This window comes from Poecilia mexicana, unplaced genomic scaffold (assembly GCF_051168715.1).
Source record: "Poecilia mexicana isolate PSO_F unplaced genomic scaffold, ASM5116871v1 scaffold_9, whole genome shotgun sequence".
Taxonomy (NCBI): Eukaryota; Metazoa; Chordata; class Actinopteri; order Cyprinodontiformes; family Poeciliidae; genus Poecilia; species Poecilia mexicana.
The window spans coordinates 12,667,525-12,688,255 of NW_028263378.1; the positions used below are offsets into that span (position 1 = coordinate 12,667,525).

Consider the following 20,731-nt stretch of genomic DNA (forward strand, 5'->3'; position numbering starts at 1 on the left):
AAAACAACAAAGGTCATCATTCATAATAGGAAATACTTGTAAACAATCAATTTCTTTCTTGCTGTAAAAATAAGCTCATTTGCTTGCATGCCTAATGTAAAACCTCTGTCTGTTTTACATCTGCACATTTGAAATCCTAAGTAGGCCGCTTGTTGGGCCAAAGCCTGCCTCTGCGCTCTAAGAAGGACATTTTTTAATAACCCAGAGTATTAAGTGGAATTTTATGAACATCTGCTGCAGATTTCACAAACGTAAAACAGCCTGAGAGGTGCATGAAAAAACACAACACAAGCAACAAACAACCTATTTTTAACCACAACACTGAAAACGGAGAAAAACAGGCTAAACAAGCATACCGAGGAGAGCTTCAGAAATGTATAGAGGAGGAAAAAAGGTGACAATTTTATAGATAAGTAGGTCAAAAGTGATCGGTTTGTAGTTTCAGCTGTAATCACCTCTGACAAAACAAGAGCGACAGTTTGCTCAACGTGCAGACGGAGACAGGCTTCATGACTTTTCAACAGTCAGCGTCTGTTTTTACCCATAGTAACAGACAGGAAGTCGTTTCACCGCCTCAAAGATATACTATCAGAATTGCAACTTCACGTTACTTGTAATCATTTTTTTAACTTAATGTGCTCTCTAGGCTTGTTTGCGCTCCTGGTGAAAATGAATTTAAAAAGCCTAGGATAGTTAAAAATATATATCTTTTTAACTATCCTTTTGAAAACCAACTTTCAATATAATTTATTTAAGGTGAGAGGGTATTGCCACATTTGTTGGGACCCCTAAAATTTCCTCTCTTTCCACTTTTTATTGTATACTTTCATTTCCTAAAGTCAATCAGAGTGTCACCTAGTCTAAATACCAGCTGTCGACCTGCCAACCGATTATTTGAGAGACCTACCAGGAAAGAGCCCGCTCTGTCCTACACCACAAACAACAGCGTCTGCTAAACGCTGCTGTATTTTTAAATGTAATTGTTCACTTTGGTTCGATGAGACCAAGTTTAAACTTTTCAGAAACAAATACTTAGAAATTTGAATGATGAGTATGTAGCTACTGTCAAGTACGGTGTGGAACCCATTACGCAATGGGTCTCGTTTTCCCCCCCGAATGTTCTTTGACATACAATTCTAAATACAGTTCCTGCATACAACAGCAATAAAACATCAACTTGTTCTGAGGCTTTTTACTAATCTTTGCCAGGAGGTGGGCAATAATAAGCTTTTGTTTGGTGTATCATCCGGAAATATATGCTAATAAATCTCCTTCTGTGGTGGTAATTTTCAGTTCTTCTCTTCTATCCATTGGAGTATCTTAATGCTGTTAATCTTCCAGAGCAGCACAAAAACCATGAGAGCAGAACGGCAGAAGGTCAATAGAAAATTCTCATTTTAGAGGTCAATATGCTCATAATTTTTCCATTCCTTTCCCTCCCAAAAAATATTCACTCAAGTAAATCCAGACGTCTCTTAAGCTATTCATTTACAAGTAGTCATTCACTTTAAAGCTAAAGATTTACTTGGTCATATTGCCTCTGTTCAAATCACTGGAAGCAATTTATGGCTGCCAATTGCCAAACAATATGGTTTTCTTTTTTTTAAGCAACAGCTTATATATTTTTTCCTATATGTCGTGTTGAGCATTCAGTTTTCTAATTTAGTTTATCTACAGAATATTGCATAAAGCATGCTCATGTAATACATGGTATTTGGCGTTTACTTCTGTTTTTAATACATATTCATGCAGTAAAACTGACTTCAGATGTTAAAAGGTTTGCTTTGTGGTATTTCCCTATGCAAATTTAAAGAGGTTGTGTGAAAACCGGTGTTATTAGGCCAAAGTGGAAACAGCACAAGTTCAAATCAACAAAGATGAAAAATATCCTAAAAGAAAAAAAAATCTAACTCTCACAAGATAAACTGCTCTGGTTTGGCATTTTCCATTTACAGTGCAAGAGGGAGTTTATGTGAGAGACCAATGCAATGCAGTGCATAACTGTGAAGTTCAGGAGGAAGGTTTAATGGTTTTGGAGAAAGACTTTCAAATAAAAACCCTGAAATTTTTGGCACACATTTGCATTCACTACATTGAGTCAATACTTTGTAGAACCACCTTTGCTGCGGATCATCCAAGATATCTCTATCAGTTTCCCTCCTTTAGAGACTTAAACTTAATTTCCCCCATTCTGTCATACAAAAGTAGCTCAAACTGAGTCAAACTGGAGGGAGAAGTGAGACCTCCTCCCAAGTCCTACATCTTTACAAAGATTTGAAGGATATAGCTGAATGACTATCTTGGCTTGTCACGATAACAAATTTTGCCGAGTGATTAATTGTCTAAAAAAATATTGCGATAAACGATAATATTGTTTTGAGACCTTGTGACACTAATTTAATGGAAATGACTATTAACGCATGCGATTTCCTGCCATCCCATGCAAGAACAAACCTAACCCTATCCCTAAGCCTTTTCAAAAGAACACGTAACACTGGAACTAATAAACTAAACTAAACAACCAAAAACAAAAATAAAATGGATTCTCAGTCTCCATTAACAAAAAACGTACTTGAATAAAAACTAAATAACATAAAGCCAAAGTGGAAATAAATACTGCATTCAACCAAAAGAGTTGCCCTTCAGTAATCACGAGATTTAAATAGAGAAGATGGGCACATCCGACTACCTAATGCAATGGTTCATAATACACGATTTTTTTTATTTTTTATTTTTTTGCTCCTATTTTTCCCTTATGACAATCTTAGAACGTTGGCCGCTGGTGATTTCGTAACTGATCATCCTGCAGTGTGTGGTGTGTTACGGTGGATCGTCCGGCCGTTCCAATCTAAATCAGGGATTTCCCCTGACTGGGAGCATCAACACAGCCCGTTGAATGTGACAGGTAGCCAATCAGAAAGCGTGGATTCTCCTCTGAGCTTTCAGAGGGGAAATTACGGAGGGGAATCCCAAACAGCTGACACAGAAGCTCAGCGAACATTGGAGATGATATGTGGAAACAACATTAATATTTATTCAACATTTAGGTCAAAGAATATAGAAATGACCAGGAGAGGAGTTGGAGCCAAACAGCTGAAAACCCGGCAGGTTTTCAGCTGTTCTTCGTTAACGTGTCATAAATAGGTTATAATGATTTTCATTCAGTCAGAAAATTACACTGACTCTAGCCACATGCATCACAGGTAGATTCTAGTAAAGCATTGATTAATGCCTGGTTTTAAAATTAGTTAACTGGACTTGTAGCCATTATTTTGTACCCATGTGGCTGGACACCACACGGCACAACAAACCCGATTGAACTGTTATACCTAGGATTTCTGTCAGGTTTTGGAAATGGGCCGACAGTCCGCCAACAACTCGTGTAGTGTGCGCTGGACATTACAATAAGGAAGAGTGCCGGAGTTGAGCCTTTTTTCATTCAGTGTCATCAACAGAAAGAAAAAAAAAAGACAGGAAGAGACGATAAAGCCGATAATTAAAATGAGGTCGAAAGGTTTAATTTATTGTGCGATTAATTGATTTACCATTGATCGCGACAGGCCTATGACTATCACCACATAAGTTCAGTCCATTTACCATTTTTAGTATTAGAATTAATGTGAGGAAATACCATTGTGCATATGTAGACATGAGAACACTGGGACACACCCAGCAGACTAGTACTCCCTAATAAGAGTAGCTATTCTGCAAAAATAACGAGTTTCCTTACCTTTTTTCTCTCTTTCAGGTCATATAAGGCCATGGTGGCAAAAATGGGCTCGATGTCAATTTCAAACCTTAAAGTGAAGGAAGAAGAGGACATATGCAAATTAAGTATGGCCAATGAGTGGAACTCTGTTTTTACAGTTGAGCTCAGAATATATTTTCTTCCTGTAAACGGCAGTCGTGACAGGAAAGAACCAATTGTCCCAACGTTAAATGATGACATGCTGAACTGAGGGATCAAAAGAAAAAAAAAAAAAAAAAAGGGGGTCAGATAGTCGGATGCCAAACCACTGCAATTTGAGAAATTAACCCAGACATTTGGCAGCTGTATGGGCTGCACAGGGACAGGCATTATGAAAAGTGTAAGGCAGAAAAAATGTGAGTGGTCTCTCTGTGTGTGTGTGTGTGTGTGTGTGTGTGTGTGTGTGTGTGTGTGTGTGTGTGTGTGTGTGTGTGTGTGTGTGTGTGTGTGTGTGTGTGTGTGTGTGTGCGTGCGTGCGTGTGTGTGTGCGCAAGACAGAAAAATTCAGCAAGTAGAGAGAGGAATACAGACTTTTTAGGGAGGAACCCCTCCACAGAGCAGTCCTCCACCCTGATGTATTGCTTTGTCTGTCAATTAATTCCTTTTTATTAATCTACTTAGACTCATAAGTAACAATCAGATGTTAAATCCATCAGTGTCTTATTTGCTACATAAAACAGAAAAGTTTATTTTCATACATAATAGGGTGCTTGAAGATTTTCACTTTAAAACAAGCAACTGCTGGCTCTCTGCCCACCGTGCACAATGAACAGAAAGCAGCTGATGAAATGATAGAACTATTCTCCCTCCCACAATATAATGAAAATGTATGACATACTTCATGGCCTGGCATCGAATCAAGATGCGTTCTCCAGTGTGTTCTTTGGGGCAGTCGGGAATGGGCCGGATTTCTACCGCATCGTCCTAGAACAAAAACAAAAAGAAGCAAAAAAATGAAAAGCAGATGTGGACAGACTGGAAGAAAATTTATATTTTCAGAAAAATGTTTTTTGCACAATGCAAGGGCCGATTTTCCTAAATATTTGATGTTCTGCAGATGTGGAACATCAAAAACCAAAGCTCAAATCTGCTCAGAGTGAAGGTCAGCGTTCAACATTGATATTAAAAGTTGCACAAGTCTCCACAAATAAAACCTTGATTAATTGCTTTGGTTGATTTAACTATGTGAATTATACATATTTAAATAGCTAAATAGTGAATACTTCACCTCATCAGGTGGCGGGTAAAGCGCAAACACCTCGGGATGTCTTTTTGCATGCCGCGCCTCCTGGTTGAAGCGATCCAGCTCCTCGTGGCTGCTGAAGGCCAGCAGTCCCTCGACCCTCTGGTCCGGAGCCAGGCTTCGCAAATTAAAATCACACGAGGTCAGCGTGCGGCTGGAGTCGTCGCTCAGCCCTGCAAGAGTCGGGGACTTGACCTGAGGCAAAGATGGAGGAGCACACGTTGGTGCGAAGGCGTGGTCCAGCAGAATCACATTCATGTGACAGGAATGAAAATACTTGAGAGAAAAATGATGGATGAAGAAAAGATGACCATCTTTTATGTAAAGTGCCTTGAGGCGATATTTATGGTGAACTGGCGCTATATGAATACACTGAATGAAACGTTATATTTAGATGTAGAGGAAAGTCTTATTAAAAGACATTTAGATACGACTTCCTCTTGTTAAATTATAATTAGATAGTAAATATTAATTTTCTGCTTGAACAGTATTTCAAAATTAAAAGTTCGGGCAAAGCTTGTGTTGATGAGACAGTTAAACCCATTCGTGATGTCAAGTCTTTGTTGTTTGGTCCTTAAGGCTTTAATAAACATTTTCCGAATTCTAATAAATGTTTGTGACTCCAGTTTTTGATACAAAAGTTAATATCAGCAATTTATCAATAAGCCATCAATTTAGGACCACACTTGAAATGTTTTTTGATAAGTTAAAGTGAATTTGAATATCCAGAGAAAACAATAGTTATGGCACTGTTCCTACTGTACTCCTTTTCTGCTCTTTCTATATAAAAAGTACTGGTGGCTATGTGGTCAATTTGTCCCGAGCAGCACAGAGTACAGAACTGATCTGTTCATTTATTTCTGGAGTTGATGATTATTTGACAACCAAAACACTGCAAGCAACACATCTGGACTGAAGAAAGCAGCAGGAACTTCCACTAATCAAGTGAATTTCCTTTTTGTGATATACAGATATGTTCGGAGGCCCTTTAGAATCATCTTTGATCATGTCTGAATAATAAACCCATTTGTAGTATCAAAGTACTTCCAGATTGGTTGGAGCCATCTTAAAATAATACAACCTTCCTAAAAGGTTCACTCATAGCTAGGTCATTTCCTAAACTGTTTACACAAGAGCTCTTTGGAGCAAACCCCAGGACTTCAACACCAAAAGACAGAGTGTTGGGACAAGGCCGTGTTTTTAGATTATATTTTCAGAACCCTGACTTGGGAAAAAAAGACAATCCATCTTTTTTTGACAGATTCTTTGCAAATGTACATGCAAAGTAATGAAATTCATTCATTCATCAGTTTAATCCCAATGATGAGATGAAATGATTAACAGAAAATACTCTTTAATTTCAATACCTTTTTATGTTTAAAGAGCAAGTTCTGATCCTGGCATGAACACCAAGCTACTGGGCATGGCATGACTCCTCTGCAGCCACACTGCATGATGAGGACCTTCTCTCATGCCACCCCCCACTCTTCTTGTCTTTTTCACTCTCATCATCCATCAAGCCCAGATACAAGCCGTTACCCTACAGGGTAGGACTGACCGAGCAGCCACCCTGGTAAAGCTTCGCCCTGTCGAGGCTCCAGGAGTCCATCACACCACATACCCGAGGCTTTTGTTGAAACAGATTGGACCAAGGACAGGGGACAATAGTGTTGTTCTGCCTCTCTCTCTCTTTCTCTCTGGCATAGACATGATGGGAAGCCTGCAGCAGTAATAGGGGGCCTTTGGGTTTGGATGATTAACCAGAGCAAGCAGTGGGTGGAAGTGGTGCTTTAAGGGAGCTGGGTGGCAGGGACTGCCAGGGATTTGGTCACTCTGTGACAGAAAATCTGCAGAGGGGCCAGCGTGGGAAGTTGGCCTAATAAATCACCACTAGGAAAATGAGGCAGTGACCTGAGCAGCTAATTATCGGTTGGTGAATTTATAATTTTCCACATTTTTACAACATGAGGAACTTATTTCGTTAAACAAATTGGGCAAATAGCACGTTTTATTTCTGTGCAAACGAGGCCGACTAAACTTGAAAGAGCCATTCTCACAGTGGAGGGAGTGATAAGAATAACAACACGCTGTTGTGTTCGGTATTAAAGAACCCACCCCCTTGCTTTTCACATTCATGCTTCTCAGGCCTTCATCAGTATGGACTGCCATACTGCTCTTAGTGAAGCGTCTTCAACAAAAGACACTTTAAATAAAGAGACCACGCTTTTCCTGCAGCTCCTTTAAAAAAAACAGTCTGACTACGAGGACAGTGGACAAATGTTAATTTATCCATATACATGTACATGGGAGCAAGCTGGATTTTGAGAGGTCAGCTCAACTGTGTGTACTAACTGAAAGCACAAGGGAAGTTTAGCTTCCATAAGTGCAACAACAAGCACTTTAGCATGCATACTGCTTCTGCAAACATTTGTGATAGACTAGGTTATCCTCAGGAGCTCAGGGAATTCAAATTTGTTATTGTGAGAGGATGCCACCTGTATAAGTCCAGTTGTAAAGTTCACTTGTTACTAAATAGTCCAGAGTCAACTGCAAGTGAACAGTGAAAGTGAACAGCAACAATTGTGGCCCGCTGAGTGAACTCCGAGGAGCATAGTGTGCAGAGATTGGCATCTTTCTGAAGGGTCAGTAGCTACTTGAAATACCAAATGAGACATCTAATCATGCACAGATGAAAAAGATTATACGAAGTCTGCATTATCACATCAGCTGAATGCAGAGGTGATTCATGCCTACCTGACTGTCAGCTATTTTCAATGGCCAGCATGCAAATATATTTACATGCTAGGTGGTCATGTGATAAAACAGATGCTATGATGTCCGGAATATTACATTTGCATTTGCATTGAGCCTCTCCCCGCAAACTTTGTTCATCGTTGAAAAGAGAATAAAGGCCAAAAACCTTCCATAAACCTAGGTTATTCAGCCAGACATTAGTTTCTTTCACATTAGTTTGATTAACAAACTATTTGGTGCTTAAACTATTCAAAAGAGGCTGGAATTAAAATGCTATACAAGGAGTGCTGTAAGTAAGTAGGCTTCTTACTGGTTTGTCTTTGTTTTCTGGTTGGAAATCAGACTCAAAGATTTGCTTATGCAGGACTTTATGCAGGCCGACTCGCTCTGAATATGCACTCCAGCCATCCCCCTGGCACCTTTACATGCACAAACACAGACAACAACAAGGATTAGCATGCAATGTACAGAACGCTGGAGTTTGTCATTCGGGGAAACATGGAGATCACTGGACTGAAACAAAGTTGGAGAGTTTACCTTCTGGAAACAACCAGCCATGGCTGGGTGTAACTCTTCACGCAATCTCTCACATGTGGATCTAAGTCGCCTCTGAAAGGAAAGGAATGAGAACAGGGGAAAAAAAATATGTAGACACGCAAATATGTAAGCAGACGTTCAAAGACATCTGAAAACCATTAATTCTACGTCTCAGCTTATCTGAGAGTCATGGTCAAGGTGCAGGACACATATGTTTAGCAAGATAAAATTACAAAATAGTTTGAGAAATGAAAGAAAACATTCCGATAAAAGCCTTGTGTCTTAAAGTCTTTCTCTAAGTGATTGTGAAACTGTGAGGACATTATATAAATATTCCTCTCTTTGATGATTTCTGGCTCTTAACCCACCCGTCCTCTGGGACAGAGTGCCGGATGGTACGTCGCTCCTTCTCCACCTGCTCCACCTTCAGGTCATCGTCAGGGAAGTCTCCAAATTCATGCATCAGATCTGAGTCTTCACTTCTTAACTGTGACATCAGGAACTCCTCCAGGTCCAATGGCTCCACTGCGTCATACGCCGGAGGCTGAGAAACCCAGAGGTCATAGATATGAAAGTTAAGTTTTCTGATGGAAGGAGACTAAAGGAATCTTAAGGCATTTTAGCAGCAAATATAATCAAGTAAGCACTAAAGCTTTGCATCTCCAGAGAAATGAATTATTTACTAAAAAAAATTATTATATGTGATTTCTTTAAAGGATTACAAGTATAAGCACCCTAGGTAATGCAAATAAATTAATATTTTGGCTAATGAGTTTGTGCAGGACTTTCGTCATATTATAAGCACAACTTCCAATATATTTTAGATGGAAGTAATGTAGTGGACCAACTGTGAAGATGAAAGAAAATAATACCTTCAGAATTCTTCATAAATCTGAAAAGTGCAGCTTGCAAATATATTACGGCATCTTTACTTTGAATTGAAACTAAACACAGTCGCACAAATTTACTTTCGGAAGGCGGCAGACGAGAGTCTGCTGCGTGCAACTTGATGTCAAAATAAATACCCCTGTCCATTTGGATGCAACTGTAGCTAACTTTCACACCCTCACATGATACTGATCTGAGTGAGCCTAAAGTGAGACGTGGGATCACCATGGCAACATTCAACAACATGAAAGCAAGAAAATATTAGGGCCACAGATTTTCGTCGAATCTAGTCAGGGAAAAAAGTTAATCAGAAAAGCAGGCAAGAGGACCACTGTAACTCTGGAGAAGCTGCAGATATTCACAGCTCAGGTGGGGAATATCTGTTGCAAAGAATAAGCACAACTGGGTGAATGGGTGAAAAATGTTGCAAAGGAAGTAGAGACAAATTCCAAAATATCTGAAGGATTAAAAAGGTGGATATAAAATGCATCAATAAAGCTAGTCTGGTGTACACATCACATTTTTTTATATTTTTATTAGTAAAAAGAGAAACCATGGCTCATTTTCCTCCTACTTCATAGTTATTCATTACTTTACGTTGGTCTATTGTGTAAACTGCCAATAAAATACATTGGAGTTGATGGTAGTAATCTGAGAATATGTGAAAAAGTTCAGCTAGCATGTATACTTGTGTAATTCTCTGTAAACAGTGCAGATTTTTTTTTTAGAAAAAAAAGGGGGTAGGACCAAACATGTTGAATCATGATTATTTTCTAATAGCTCATACCTGTCTAGGAACAAAAGACACACAGACATAAATAGTAACTGGTACAAACCTGACTTGTTTTAGACAGCTGGGCCTTTTCTGCTCTTAGTGAACCTATTTTTAGACAGAAACTCTAAAACCCCACTCTCCTCTCAGGTAGATTAAAAGGAAATCTATAATTATCTCAACATACAGGGATAAAGGCAGTTCTGCACATAGTTAATATAATCACTTCAATACACACTTTAACAAATCCCCAAGATCAATGGTTATGTGAGCCTTTTTTGTAAGGCAACTGGTAGCAAAATGTCCAACTGATTAGGAAAGAAAGTAATCAGGTAAAGCTGGTTATGCTGGTAAAAAGATGAACCTCCAGGAAAGAAACAGAAAATTGGGCAGATTTCCAATCTGTCAACAGGGTGCAGAAGCAGACAGCTTACAGAAACACAACAGTCTCCTTCTGAAATATTAAAAATAGCTTACAAAGGCAATGCACAAATGCAAAAAAGACAAATAGGATCTTCTTGCATATAAATATTTAGAACAGCTTACAAAAAAAAAAAAAAAACACCCAAGCTTTTAATCATGCTTATGCTCCTACAAGGGTTTAGGAAAGTATTTTTAAAACTATGTATAGGGGAGGTGAAAATAGAGGAAAATAAAAGTACAGAGGTACTATAGCAAATGTCATGCACGCACTCATGAGCAGTATGTGCACAGAGGAGAGGTGGGGAAATCTGCAGCAACAACATGAGTCATTGTTCTACGCAACTCTTACGGGCAGAGCAAATTCTGTCTGCCTGCAGACATGTTTTTGCACATCCGCGCACCCTGAAGCGCATTTCTCTGCAAAACTAATGACACGAGCAGCTGTGCAAGCAAGCTACAAAATAGTAGCAATTTTGAAAAAAGAGCTACGCGGCATAATATTGTGTACACAGGTGAAGCGCCTCGATTCTACAGGGATGGTGTGTGCCTCAACAAGATTCCAAATGAGGCAGTCTTACTCAGAGCTAGAACAATCATCACGGCATAGCTTCTCTCTATTTTAGTGCAGAGCATGAACTCTCCCCCTCCCCCCCAAAAAAAAAAATTATGAATGCTAATGCATGCATGCTTGTAATCTGTGAATGGTGCTCTGCAGAGTTAACACAAGGGAGAAAGGAAAACTCCTTAAGTATTCAATCAGCTCTCAATGATGATGATCATATTTCTGCAAAATCTACTTCTTAAAGCAGATCGGCCAGATGATACAAACTGCAACCTTTCATGTGCTTCATTATTAGGATAAAAGAGAAAAAAATGCTCCAAGATTCAACATAATGAATTCTCTGATTTAAACATTTTCAGTACACATCAGATATGATTATTCAAGAAACTGATAAATCTTCCAACACTTTGCTATTTGAAATCCACCCCATCAAGCCAGATGAGACTGCAAACAGAAATCGTAGACAAGCAGCATTTTTAAAATGTAGAACTTAATTTAACCTCGCCACAGACGTATGAGCGTTTTAGCATAGCTTTAAAGTCTCTGTTAGTACCTGCACGGCTCAAACAGATATGTTAGACTTACCCTGCTCACAACTGAAAAGTGCCACTTTAAAGAGGAAGTGTACAAAATGGCGCAGTCCGGATATGGGAACCTGTACTACTGTTCGTTTCTACTGACGCTGATTGCTCTTTACTGAAACCAAACCACAAGCTAGCAAACAGATCCTCTTTACATTCATCCTCTTATTCATAGAAGACGAAAACTACAGAGAATTGTGGAGGGAAGCATCCAACATCAGGACCAGTTGGAGCAAAAGATGGCACCACCTGCTTTCTATTAGCTTAAATTCAGACTACAAACTTTGAACATGCTTAAAAACCACCAACGCTTTGTAGGAAGTGACATCACTGAAGCGCTCCCATTTTCAACCAGTGTTTCAACACAGGAACAGATTACACAGGGGCAAACATTAGCAGCACACAATATCATGCAAAGCTTTTCGTTTAAGCTCTTCGTTTTTGCAGCAAAACTAAAATAACACTCAACCGGCAACACACAGATTTCCAAGCACAACTGCCACAGTGAATATCCCTCACTCATCCCTGAGCTCTCACTGCTGAATAACAAGAAAACCACCGTCCCAGAGATTATGGCATTAAAACCTCTCTCCCTGCATGCCAAATCCAGACATATTAAACATTCGCTCCCCCTCATAAGCTCAAAGGTAAACAGCCCCATCCAGTGCCAGTCGGCAGCCTAGGCGCTGACCCATTTCCCGACTCAAGCAGGTTACAGATTAACAGTCTTGGATGCCAGCAGGTGGAGGTGGAAGAGTGGGGTGAAGGGTCTAAGTAGTGCAACCGAAACCACGTCAGCTGAGAAGCTCAAGGATCAAACCCAGGGAAGTAAAACAGGGTTTCAGCTAAGTCACGCTACAGATATGTCAGGAGACTTAGCACTTAAGAGCTTTGGTAAACTTTTGAGTGACAAAAATGTAGAGCAGCGGAGTAGGATGAAATGACAGAGAAAAGCCAGGATAAAAAAAAAAGAAAACAAAGAAGAAGGAAGTGGAAGATAAAACACTGGAAGGCAGAGACAGGGACTCAAAGGGAGCCACAGGAAATCTTGAAGCGTAGTGTGGGAACCAATCCCTGCACAGGATTAGACTGCATCATTCTGTTTGTTTGCTCAGAAGAGCTGTGATAACAACCTGCTATGCTCCAACCTGCAACGATGCTATGTAGAAAGAAATCCAGAGTTTTCCAAACCATGTTGAGGAAACATGTATTGTTATCAAGGTACATCTCACTGAATTACAATAATATGAAAAAGATTATGCATTTCAGAAATTCGGTTTAAAAAATAAAACTCGTGTAGATGTTTTTACACTGTGTGATATATCCTAAAGAATTTATTTCAATTATTTTTGAATAATGATGGTTTAGAGCTGATAAAAAAAAAAATCAGTTTCTGAGCAAATACAAACAATTCATAATACCAAAAATACATAATACCAAAAAATAAAGGATCTTGCATACAGAAATAAAGGGCATTGACTCAATACTAGTTGAGGCTCCTTTTACATTAATTAATGCATTAATGCAGTGTGGCATGGAGGTGATTAGCCTGTGGCTCTCCTAAGGTGTAATGGAGGTTACGCCTATGCCATATAGTCTATGGCATAGATTGTTGTTGCATTTTAGGTCAGACAAATTTGCTGTTCAATTAATACCTCATTTAAGGAGGCATTGGTACTTTTGGCAGAGTGGGTAGGTGTCAAGTCCTGTTGGAAAATGTGAAAATCAGCATTCACATATAGCTTGCCAGCAGAGAGAAACATGAAACTTTCTGATAGATGTCTGTGCTTTATTTGGACTTAAGAAGACAAGGTGGACCAACACTAGCAGATGACCTACCTCCCTTGCCCATCATGGATTGCAAAAACTGTCTGTCCCTCTCAGAAATGTAGCTCCCAAAGATAAGAGCAAAATGTACCCTCATCTAAAAAACAAAGAACTTTGGATCACTCAGAAACAGTCTGTTCCTTCTTCTCTTGAGACCAGATGAGAAACTTCTAACATTTTTGCTTCAGGAGTGACTTAATACAAGGAGTAGAACAACAGCAGGGGTGTCAAACTGCAGTCCTCAAGGGCCGCTGTCCTGCAGTTTTTAGATGTGCCACAGGTACAAAACACTGGAATGAAATGGCTTAATTACCTCCTTCTTGTGTAGAGGCCGGCTAATGACCTAATTATTCTATTCAGGTGTGGTGCAGCAGAGGCACATCTAAAAGTTGCAGGGCAGTGGCCCTCCAGGACTGGAGTTTGACACCTGTGATTGTAGAGCATGAATTATATAGATGTGTATGTGGTGGCGCTCGCTGACTCCGGTCCAGTCCACACTTTGTGAATCTCTTCTGAACTCTTAAAATGGTCTTTTACTTCTCAACCTACTAAAGACTGCAGACGCATTTGTGCATTGTTTTCTACCAAAGCTGTTCTTCCATCCAACATTCTATTAAAATGTTTGGAAAGCGTTCTGAGCAACTAGCTCCATTAGGAAAGGTGTCTTTTTTTCCTTCTGAATGATTTTATTTGCCATCTTCTGAACAACAGACAATATTGCATCATTAAGTATAATTAAAAATTGATTTTGTTAAATAAGATATTGTGTAATCACTAACTTTAAGTCATAAAAATGTGAATGAACAATAGTAAACAGTTGAAACATGTCACTATTTATGAGGAGTCCTTTTAATATGCAAGTTGTGTATTTCAAATTGAATTAGCAAAATAATTTTACTTTTTAATTATTTAGCATGTTTACTCGACAGACCTGCTTATTCCCATCCACTGTGATGATTCAAACAGTCGTCTTTGCTAAGGCATTTTCTTGTTTTGTTGCAGATTTTTTGGGACTTAAAGTATAATTTCCAAGACTAGACTCTGCACTGAGTCAGTCTTTCTCCAGGCTAATGACAGTAAAGAGGATGTGAGGATGATACGCTTACAAACACTAAAGCTGTTAGAGTGCTGCATTAGGGGCAAAAAATTCTGCAAACCATAACAATATTACAACAGATTATTGGCATGAAACATTTACAATGTTTTAGTGTGATGATCCTTAAAGTTTATATTAAATAGCAGGAAAAGCAATAAAAAACATCAGTGAAAAAAAAATATTCCATTTCCTTTGCATGCAGTTATGCTATCTCAGAATTAGTTGAATATTTTAAAGGCATACTTTAAGATGATGATGTGGGATATCAGTAGAATAATGATCTGGTATTTTGTATTTTTATCTTTTTATTATCTTTTATGTTCTTTGATAATCATTATTCTTTTTATTATCTTTTCTTTATCTTTTAACTTGTTCTTTGCTTTATAATTTGATATAAAACTTATTCTGCTCAGATTATTGTGCTCATATGGATCACGTGAACAGGGCGTGCTTAGCTCTGGTTGACTTGGGTTGGGCTCTGATTGGTCTGCTGGTTCGCGCTCTCAGCCCATGATTGGCTCATGGTCGGAGAGCGGCTACCTCTGATTGGATGGCTCGCCTGCAAGGATGGAGATGGCCACTCCCCCTTTGCACGCAGACATCCCTTTGTTTAAGAGATAAAATACGAAAAAGCCCGCGGTTTTGGTCAGAGTCTGCTGTGGGTCGCGTTCGAATGCCCAGCTACGTTGATGCTGCTACTTTGTCTCTAGGCCGAAGGCTCTCCGGCCACGTTTCACGAGGTAAGTGCTGGTAACTTGAATGAATCGAGCATCACGTGTTTAGTCATAGAGTGTTTTGTACTGTATTCTGTGGGGAATAAATCGAGCATATTTGTCCTAGCAGTAACAGTGTTTGATGCATGTTATTTTGCTGTAATCTGTGGGGAAATAAATCGAGCACATTTAATTCTAGCAGAAACAGCGTTTGGTTTCGTTATTGCCGCCGATCTCCTTCGACCCTGATTTAAAATTTCATAAAACAAATAAACAGGTTTGAATTCAAACACTAATGTATTATTTTCCTACAGAACGAAACTCACCACATTGACGTAGGCCGTGGGAGACGAGCTGGAGTTGGACCGACTGTGATATAAGCCATAGTTCCCAATGAAGTTCCGTCTAACCTCTGCAGAACTGTGCCTGGAATGCAAATAAGAAACAGATATTTATAAGGCCTTTCTGCCTTATGATTGTAAGGCAGAAAAAAGGAAATTAGCATAATTTATCTGAGCTATAGATACACCAAGAAATTAGCTTCTTTTCAGCCAACACACCATATGCAAATACTCTAGGTTGCGTTGACAACAACACTCCCTGGTTTGGAAGTTGACACTGAGTGAAGACTTTCCTCATCTGTGGAATGTTTGAAAATAAGTCAGACAAGGCAACAAACTCTGTTTTGGGAGAAATTGTTGTTTCATTTTACTTTAGACTTTTATTACGAGAGTTTACTAAAACAAATATTCAGCTGTTGTCATTCTTACAAGAAAACTGGAGCTGGTCAAAAATCGATCACAGATAAAAAAAAATAATATCATTGTTTAAAAGACAAAATCTTACATTAGTGCATTTCTGATTTGATACAGATTCAGACTTTACAAAAAAAAATTCTGAAAACTTCATCCACTTCCTTCAGAAAGAATATATCTTTAAATAATATTAGATCCAATTTTGGTCTAAAACACATTGTGTTCCATTAATTTCTGAGTTGGATTATCTATGCTTTTGCTTCCACTAGCAGATTTCCATTGACATTGACATGCTTTGTCAAGTTGAAAATAAACCAGCTTTGGATTAAATGATGGCGTTCTGATTCAAGGGTCAAACCAAGCAGGAAATCAGCATGACAGACGGATAAAGGAGTATTCAGAAATGTTGGGTAGACAGTGTTTGTCTGTGCTTTCCAAGAGCTACCCCTATAAAAGGAAGGGAGAACAAGAACTGGGAGACAGTGCCCCAGTTTGTTCCTCACATTCCATATCCTCAGAGTGGGTTCATCGTCTATTTTTTCATAATTAATCTACCATGTCATGGGAGATTGACCAAACCTTCCACAAAAAAATCCTTTACTTGTTTCATCTAATTAAAAAATATATATGTTGTCTGCATATTAACAAAGGTTTGATAAGTGCCTATGTTAGCATGTTCAAATGTCAGAAGTGCTTTACTGTGATACATCCACACAGCAAATATTTAAAGGGCAAAAGACTTGAGCAAATGGGTCACGCTGCTGGCTGCTTCCCCTGTGGTCAGTCTCATGAGTTTGTTAAGCCTGTTGCAACATAACTGTTACTAATTATCTCCACAAACCACAAACAACAAAATGTTAGGAGCGAGTGTCAGGACACTAAAATCTATGAAGCTGTAGTAAAACACATTATGTGCAGATCAGAAAGACAGCTTCATTCAGCTTCGTTCGCATGTAAACACAGTTAATATTATATAAGATCCAATATTGCTTATATCAAGGTGTTCAATTCCTGTTCCACTGTCCCTATAAATCACGTTACAAGCTGAGTCAGTACAGAAAAGGTCAAGGCATGGGTGGTGTGCAAACAAATCTACACAAAGAGCAAAGTCCAGCAGGCCAGTGGTATTTATTCAAACACATAGCCATACTGCCAATGAAATAAAATGGTTGAATAAAAAGATTAAAGACAACGTTTAGCAAAACATCACTGCAAACTAAGATTAAAACAGTTCTACGGGGTGAGCTCAAGAAATAAAATGAGATCATAAAGCTATTATTACCATGGACAAAAAACACCACATACACACACACACACACATACACACACACATTCTGTTTCCACAAGAATCCTTCGGTGCATTTCTATTACAAGGCCAAACGATGAAGCTCTGCAGCTTGTACGAATGCAAAAGTTGCTTTGAAATCATCAGAACCCACCACAACAACAGTGCGCACACACAGTCTTACAACCTGACTCTGCAAACATCCACAGTGCTGTTGGTCACTTAACTGGTTTATTGAAGCAGCATGTTTGCACCTTGCACCAAAGCAGACCAGCTAATGATTGTGTCAGGAGCTTATTATGCTCTTCAAGCTCACCGTATACTTTTTATGCTTCTGATTTCTGAGAGGAATGCCACAACCTTACAAAAGTATGTACACACCTTGTTGGTCTATTACAGAAATTACAAGTAAAATACCCCGAGGTGTGTGGTTGTAGTGTCAAAATATGCGCAAACGTTTAAGAGAATTGAATATTTAAGAAAACTAAAATTTAAGAAAGGTTCAAGTCATTTGTGGTTTGTGCCCTACAAGACTCATACAGTGTTTATAAGAAGTATCCATTCCCTGATCTGAGCAGATTTACACATTAACCACATTCCTTCCATTTCTTGATGACTTAACTGAACTTCATAGGATGCTCAGTACCTTAGATTTTTTTTTGTACCCATCTCCTGAGTGATACTTTCAATAACTTTTTCTCTGATCTCCTTGGAGTGTTCTGATGTCTTCATACTGTAATCACAGCCAGAAATACTGATTAACCAGTGCATGGACCTCCCAGACACAGATATATTTGGACAACAATCACTGCATTCAGAAAATCTCCATTCTACCCCTTGTGAAACCACTAGCTCTAATTGGTTGGACCTCTGTTGAATTAGGTCAGTCATTTTGAAGACGGTAAGTGATGCAATCACTTATTTTTGTGTCAAATATTCATAGTTATTTTGTAAATGATTTTGTTGCAAATGCCAAATTCTGTTGATCGTGGTTGATTTGCAAAAATCAATGAAAAGGGTGAAACATTCAGGGAGGTGAATATTTTTTATAGGCCTTCCTTGTATTTAGTCAAAATGACTTGTCTTTGAATTATAAATCTGCTGCTAGTATAATTTACCAGATCAATATGAAAATGTATACTTTTAGATATGTTATTTTTTCTAGTTTATCCTGTTAACACAAAAACTTTGAAACAAAAACAAAACATTTTTAATAATGGTTTATTCTTTGTTGCTTAAGCTGAGTTTTTCTAAATGACAACTAAAAATCTGAAAGACAGTTTATAACATGACTCCCCGAGAAGACATCCTTAGTGCAAAGTAATATCCTAACAACACTGGCATTAATTCCTTTCTGCATGTTTCATCAGTCCTACAAAGACCAAAATGATTCAACCTACAATTCAATACAAGTCATGTACAAAATGTCTAATTTGTAGGCACAAAATCTTGCAGGCATGCACAAGGGAGATTGTTAGGTCACAAACAATGACTGACATTAGGGGCCTATCTATAAAAAGACCAGGGAATGAAAACTGTAATCAGCTCTTGCCAGTAGAACCAAGCTGACATTATTTTACCACTGGTAAGCAAACAGCTTGTGACGGCAGGCAACAGCTGTCTCTCTCTTCAGCGGGCCTCTCCCTGGGCATCTTTTGTCACATAAAAGCTAAGCTCCAGTCAAGAGGATAAAAACAAAAGCTTTGGATTTTGTCATTTTACCAAAAGCAGCTTGCATCGAAACTTCTGGAAAAAAAAAAAAAAAAAAAAACACAAGTTCTTGTGAGGATCCAAACCCAGAGTCAAGACTTCAAGTGAAGGAGTATTTGACAATCAGAAGTACATCTGGAGCTTTTGGATGACAGGACAAGAAGTCCATGAGATCTATGAATGAGGTCAAAACCCCACTGCCAAAAGAAAAGGAAAAAAAAAGTGTAACCACTTTGGTCTAAAAAAGCTGCTGCTCCTGGGACGTTAAACCTCATCAAAACACAAAATCTCTGCCTTACTGCAAATCTCTGAAAATAGTCAAAGTGGCACTCTCTAAAATGCACACTTCGTCACTGTTCTTTCAATGACATGATGTCATTTGAACTTAAAAAGAAAGTAATAAAAACATGAATCTTTCAACAAATCAGACACACTACATAATTAAATTGGAAACATGTCAATTGGTCATGTTCACAAGTCAAGTCTTTGATTTCCGTCTTATTGGATGAAAACCTCATTTCTACAGGGTATGTATTTAATCTCTGCAATAATTATTCAATAATAATAGGGATGTCACAATTTCAAAATTTTGAATTACGTGTTTGTATTGTATGTAATTTGTTACCATATTTATCAATATTGTCATCAGAAATGTATTGCACTAAACATAAAAGTCACAATAAAGGAATTCACAAATGAACTACAGTCTTTTATGGCAGTGGGTTTCTGATGTGCGACATGGGCAACCGCCCAGGGTGGCATCTTGTGGGGCCAATGCATCCTCCAAGTCTCAGACTGGAGTACCTGTCTCTGATATCTGAAATCACTACCTTGCTCCAGCACTCACCACTCTGTATACAGTGGACTCAGTTATAGTCAATAGCAATCAGCCTTTTCCTGACCAATATTGATTATGAGGTCTGACTTGCTAATTCTGGCCAATCTCAATGTTGTTTTTCAGGACAATAGACATACAAGCTCATTTTTTCAAACAGACAGATGGCTCTTTAGAGAACTGGACAAGGAACGATGTCTGATAATGCTGATATTTTTATCCTCCATTTTTGTTCTGAATAAATAATCAGACCTGAAAGATACTTTTATTTTCCCATTCTTTCAAAAAAAAAAAATTCTGACCATGCGAGAGCCTCATGGCAATATACCGGGCATGTGCAAAAGCAAAGCAGAGCATTTTTAACAATAATTTCAATCTATGCACAGCTTTCATGTGAAATATTTATGGCATGTAGACCATATCCTTCACCTCTCCCTAGTTTAGATAAACTTCAAACTATTAAGCTTTAAGATTTTAAGAACCCGCTTGTGAAATCCAACGCTGCGATGATGACAGCATGAGACTGTCACTGGAGGACAAATTCCTAAAATGATCATCCGTCGTTAAAGTGGTAAGATTTCCAAAATGTGTCAGGAAATTTTCCATGAAACCTCATCTCAGCATATGCTGTGGGCCTAAAATCATCTACTATGCATCTGCGTAGAAACAAGCTGGGAGCTTTTGGTTATGTCACACATGGCAGGCCTACACTTGCTGTTTGAGAGCATGGTGGGCTCCTGTCAGCGTTTCTGGCACCATTCCCAAACCTCTTCTTCAAGCTGAATGTGAACCATCACTGCTTGTTTGGGGCTTTTGTTTTATAAAATGTTTATAAGTTGAAAATCTGGTGCTTTAAAGTATGTTTTTTTTTCTCTACATACCACTTCATCCTACTGCCACAATATTTAGGTACTTGTAAGTCAGATATGATTTTGAATTAACATTTACATTTTCCCTGAGGCACTGAACTCAGAGACATTTAACATACTTCTTAAACCACTC

At 38.6% G+C, this 20,731-nt stretch overlaps 1 protein-coding gene across 3 annotated transcripts in view; it reads right to left on the reverse strand.

Moving 5' to 3' along the window:
- The window catches only part of dock8 (dedicator of cytokinesis 8), a 59,915-nt gene that overhangs the window by 32,523 nt on the left and 6,661 nt on the right, over positions 1 to 20,731 (reverse strand). The window contains exons 2-8 of one of the 3 annotated variants that reach the window (XM_014987161.2): positions 15,471 to 15,570; positions 8,651 to 8,826; positions 8,283 to 8,354; positions 8,056 to 8,164; positions 4,977 to 5,186; positions 4,587 to 4,672; positions 3,731 to 3,797 (exon numbers count right to left, since the gene is read on the reverse strand). In XM_014987161.2, coding sequence (XP_014842647.1) covers positions 3,731 to 3,797; positions 4,587 to 4,672; positions 4,977 to 5,186; positions 8,056 to 8,164; positions 8,283 to 8,354; positions 8,651 to 8,826; positions 15,471 to 15,570 — 820 coding nt within the window. Of the gene's footprint in view, positions 1 to 3,730; positions 3,798 to 4,586; positions 4,673 to 4,976; positions 5,187 to 8,055; positions 8,165 to 8,282; positions 8,355 to 8,650; positions 8,827 to 11,512; positions 11,826 to 13,347; positions 13,693 to 15,470; positions 15,571 to 20,731 lie in introns of those variants that run through there. The other 2 variants (XM_014987162.2, XM_014987163.2) reach the window with 2 other exon arrangements.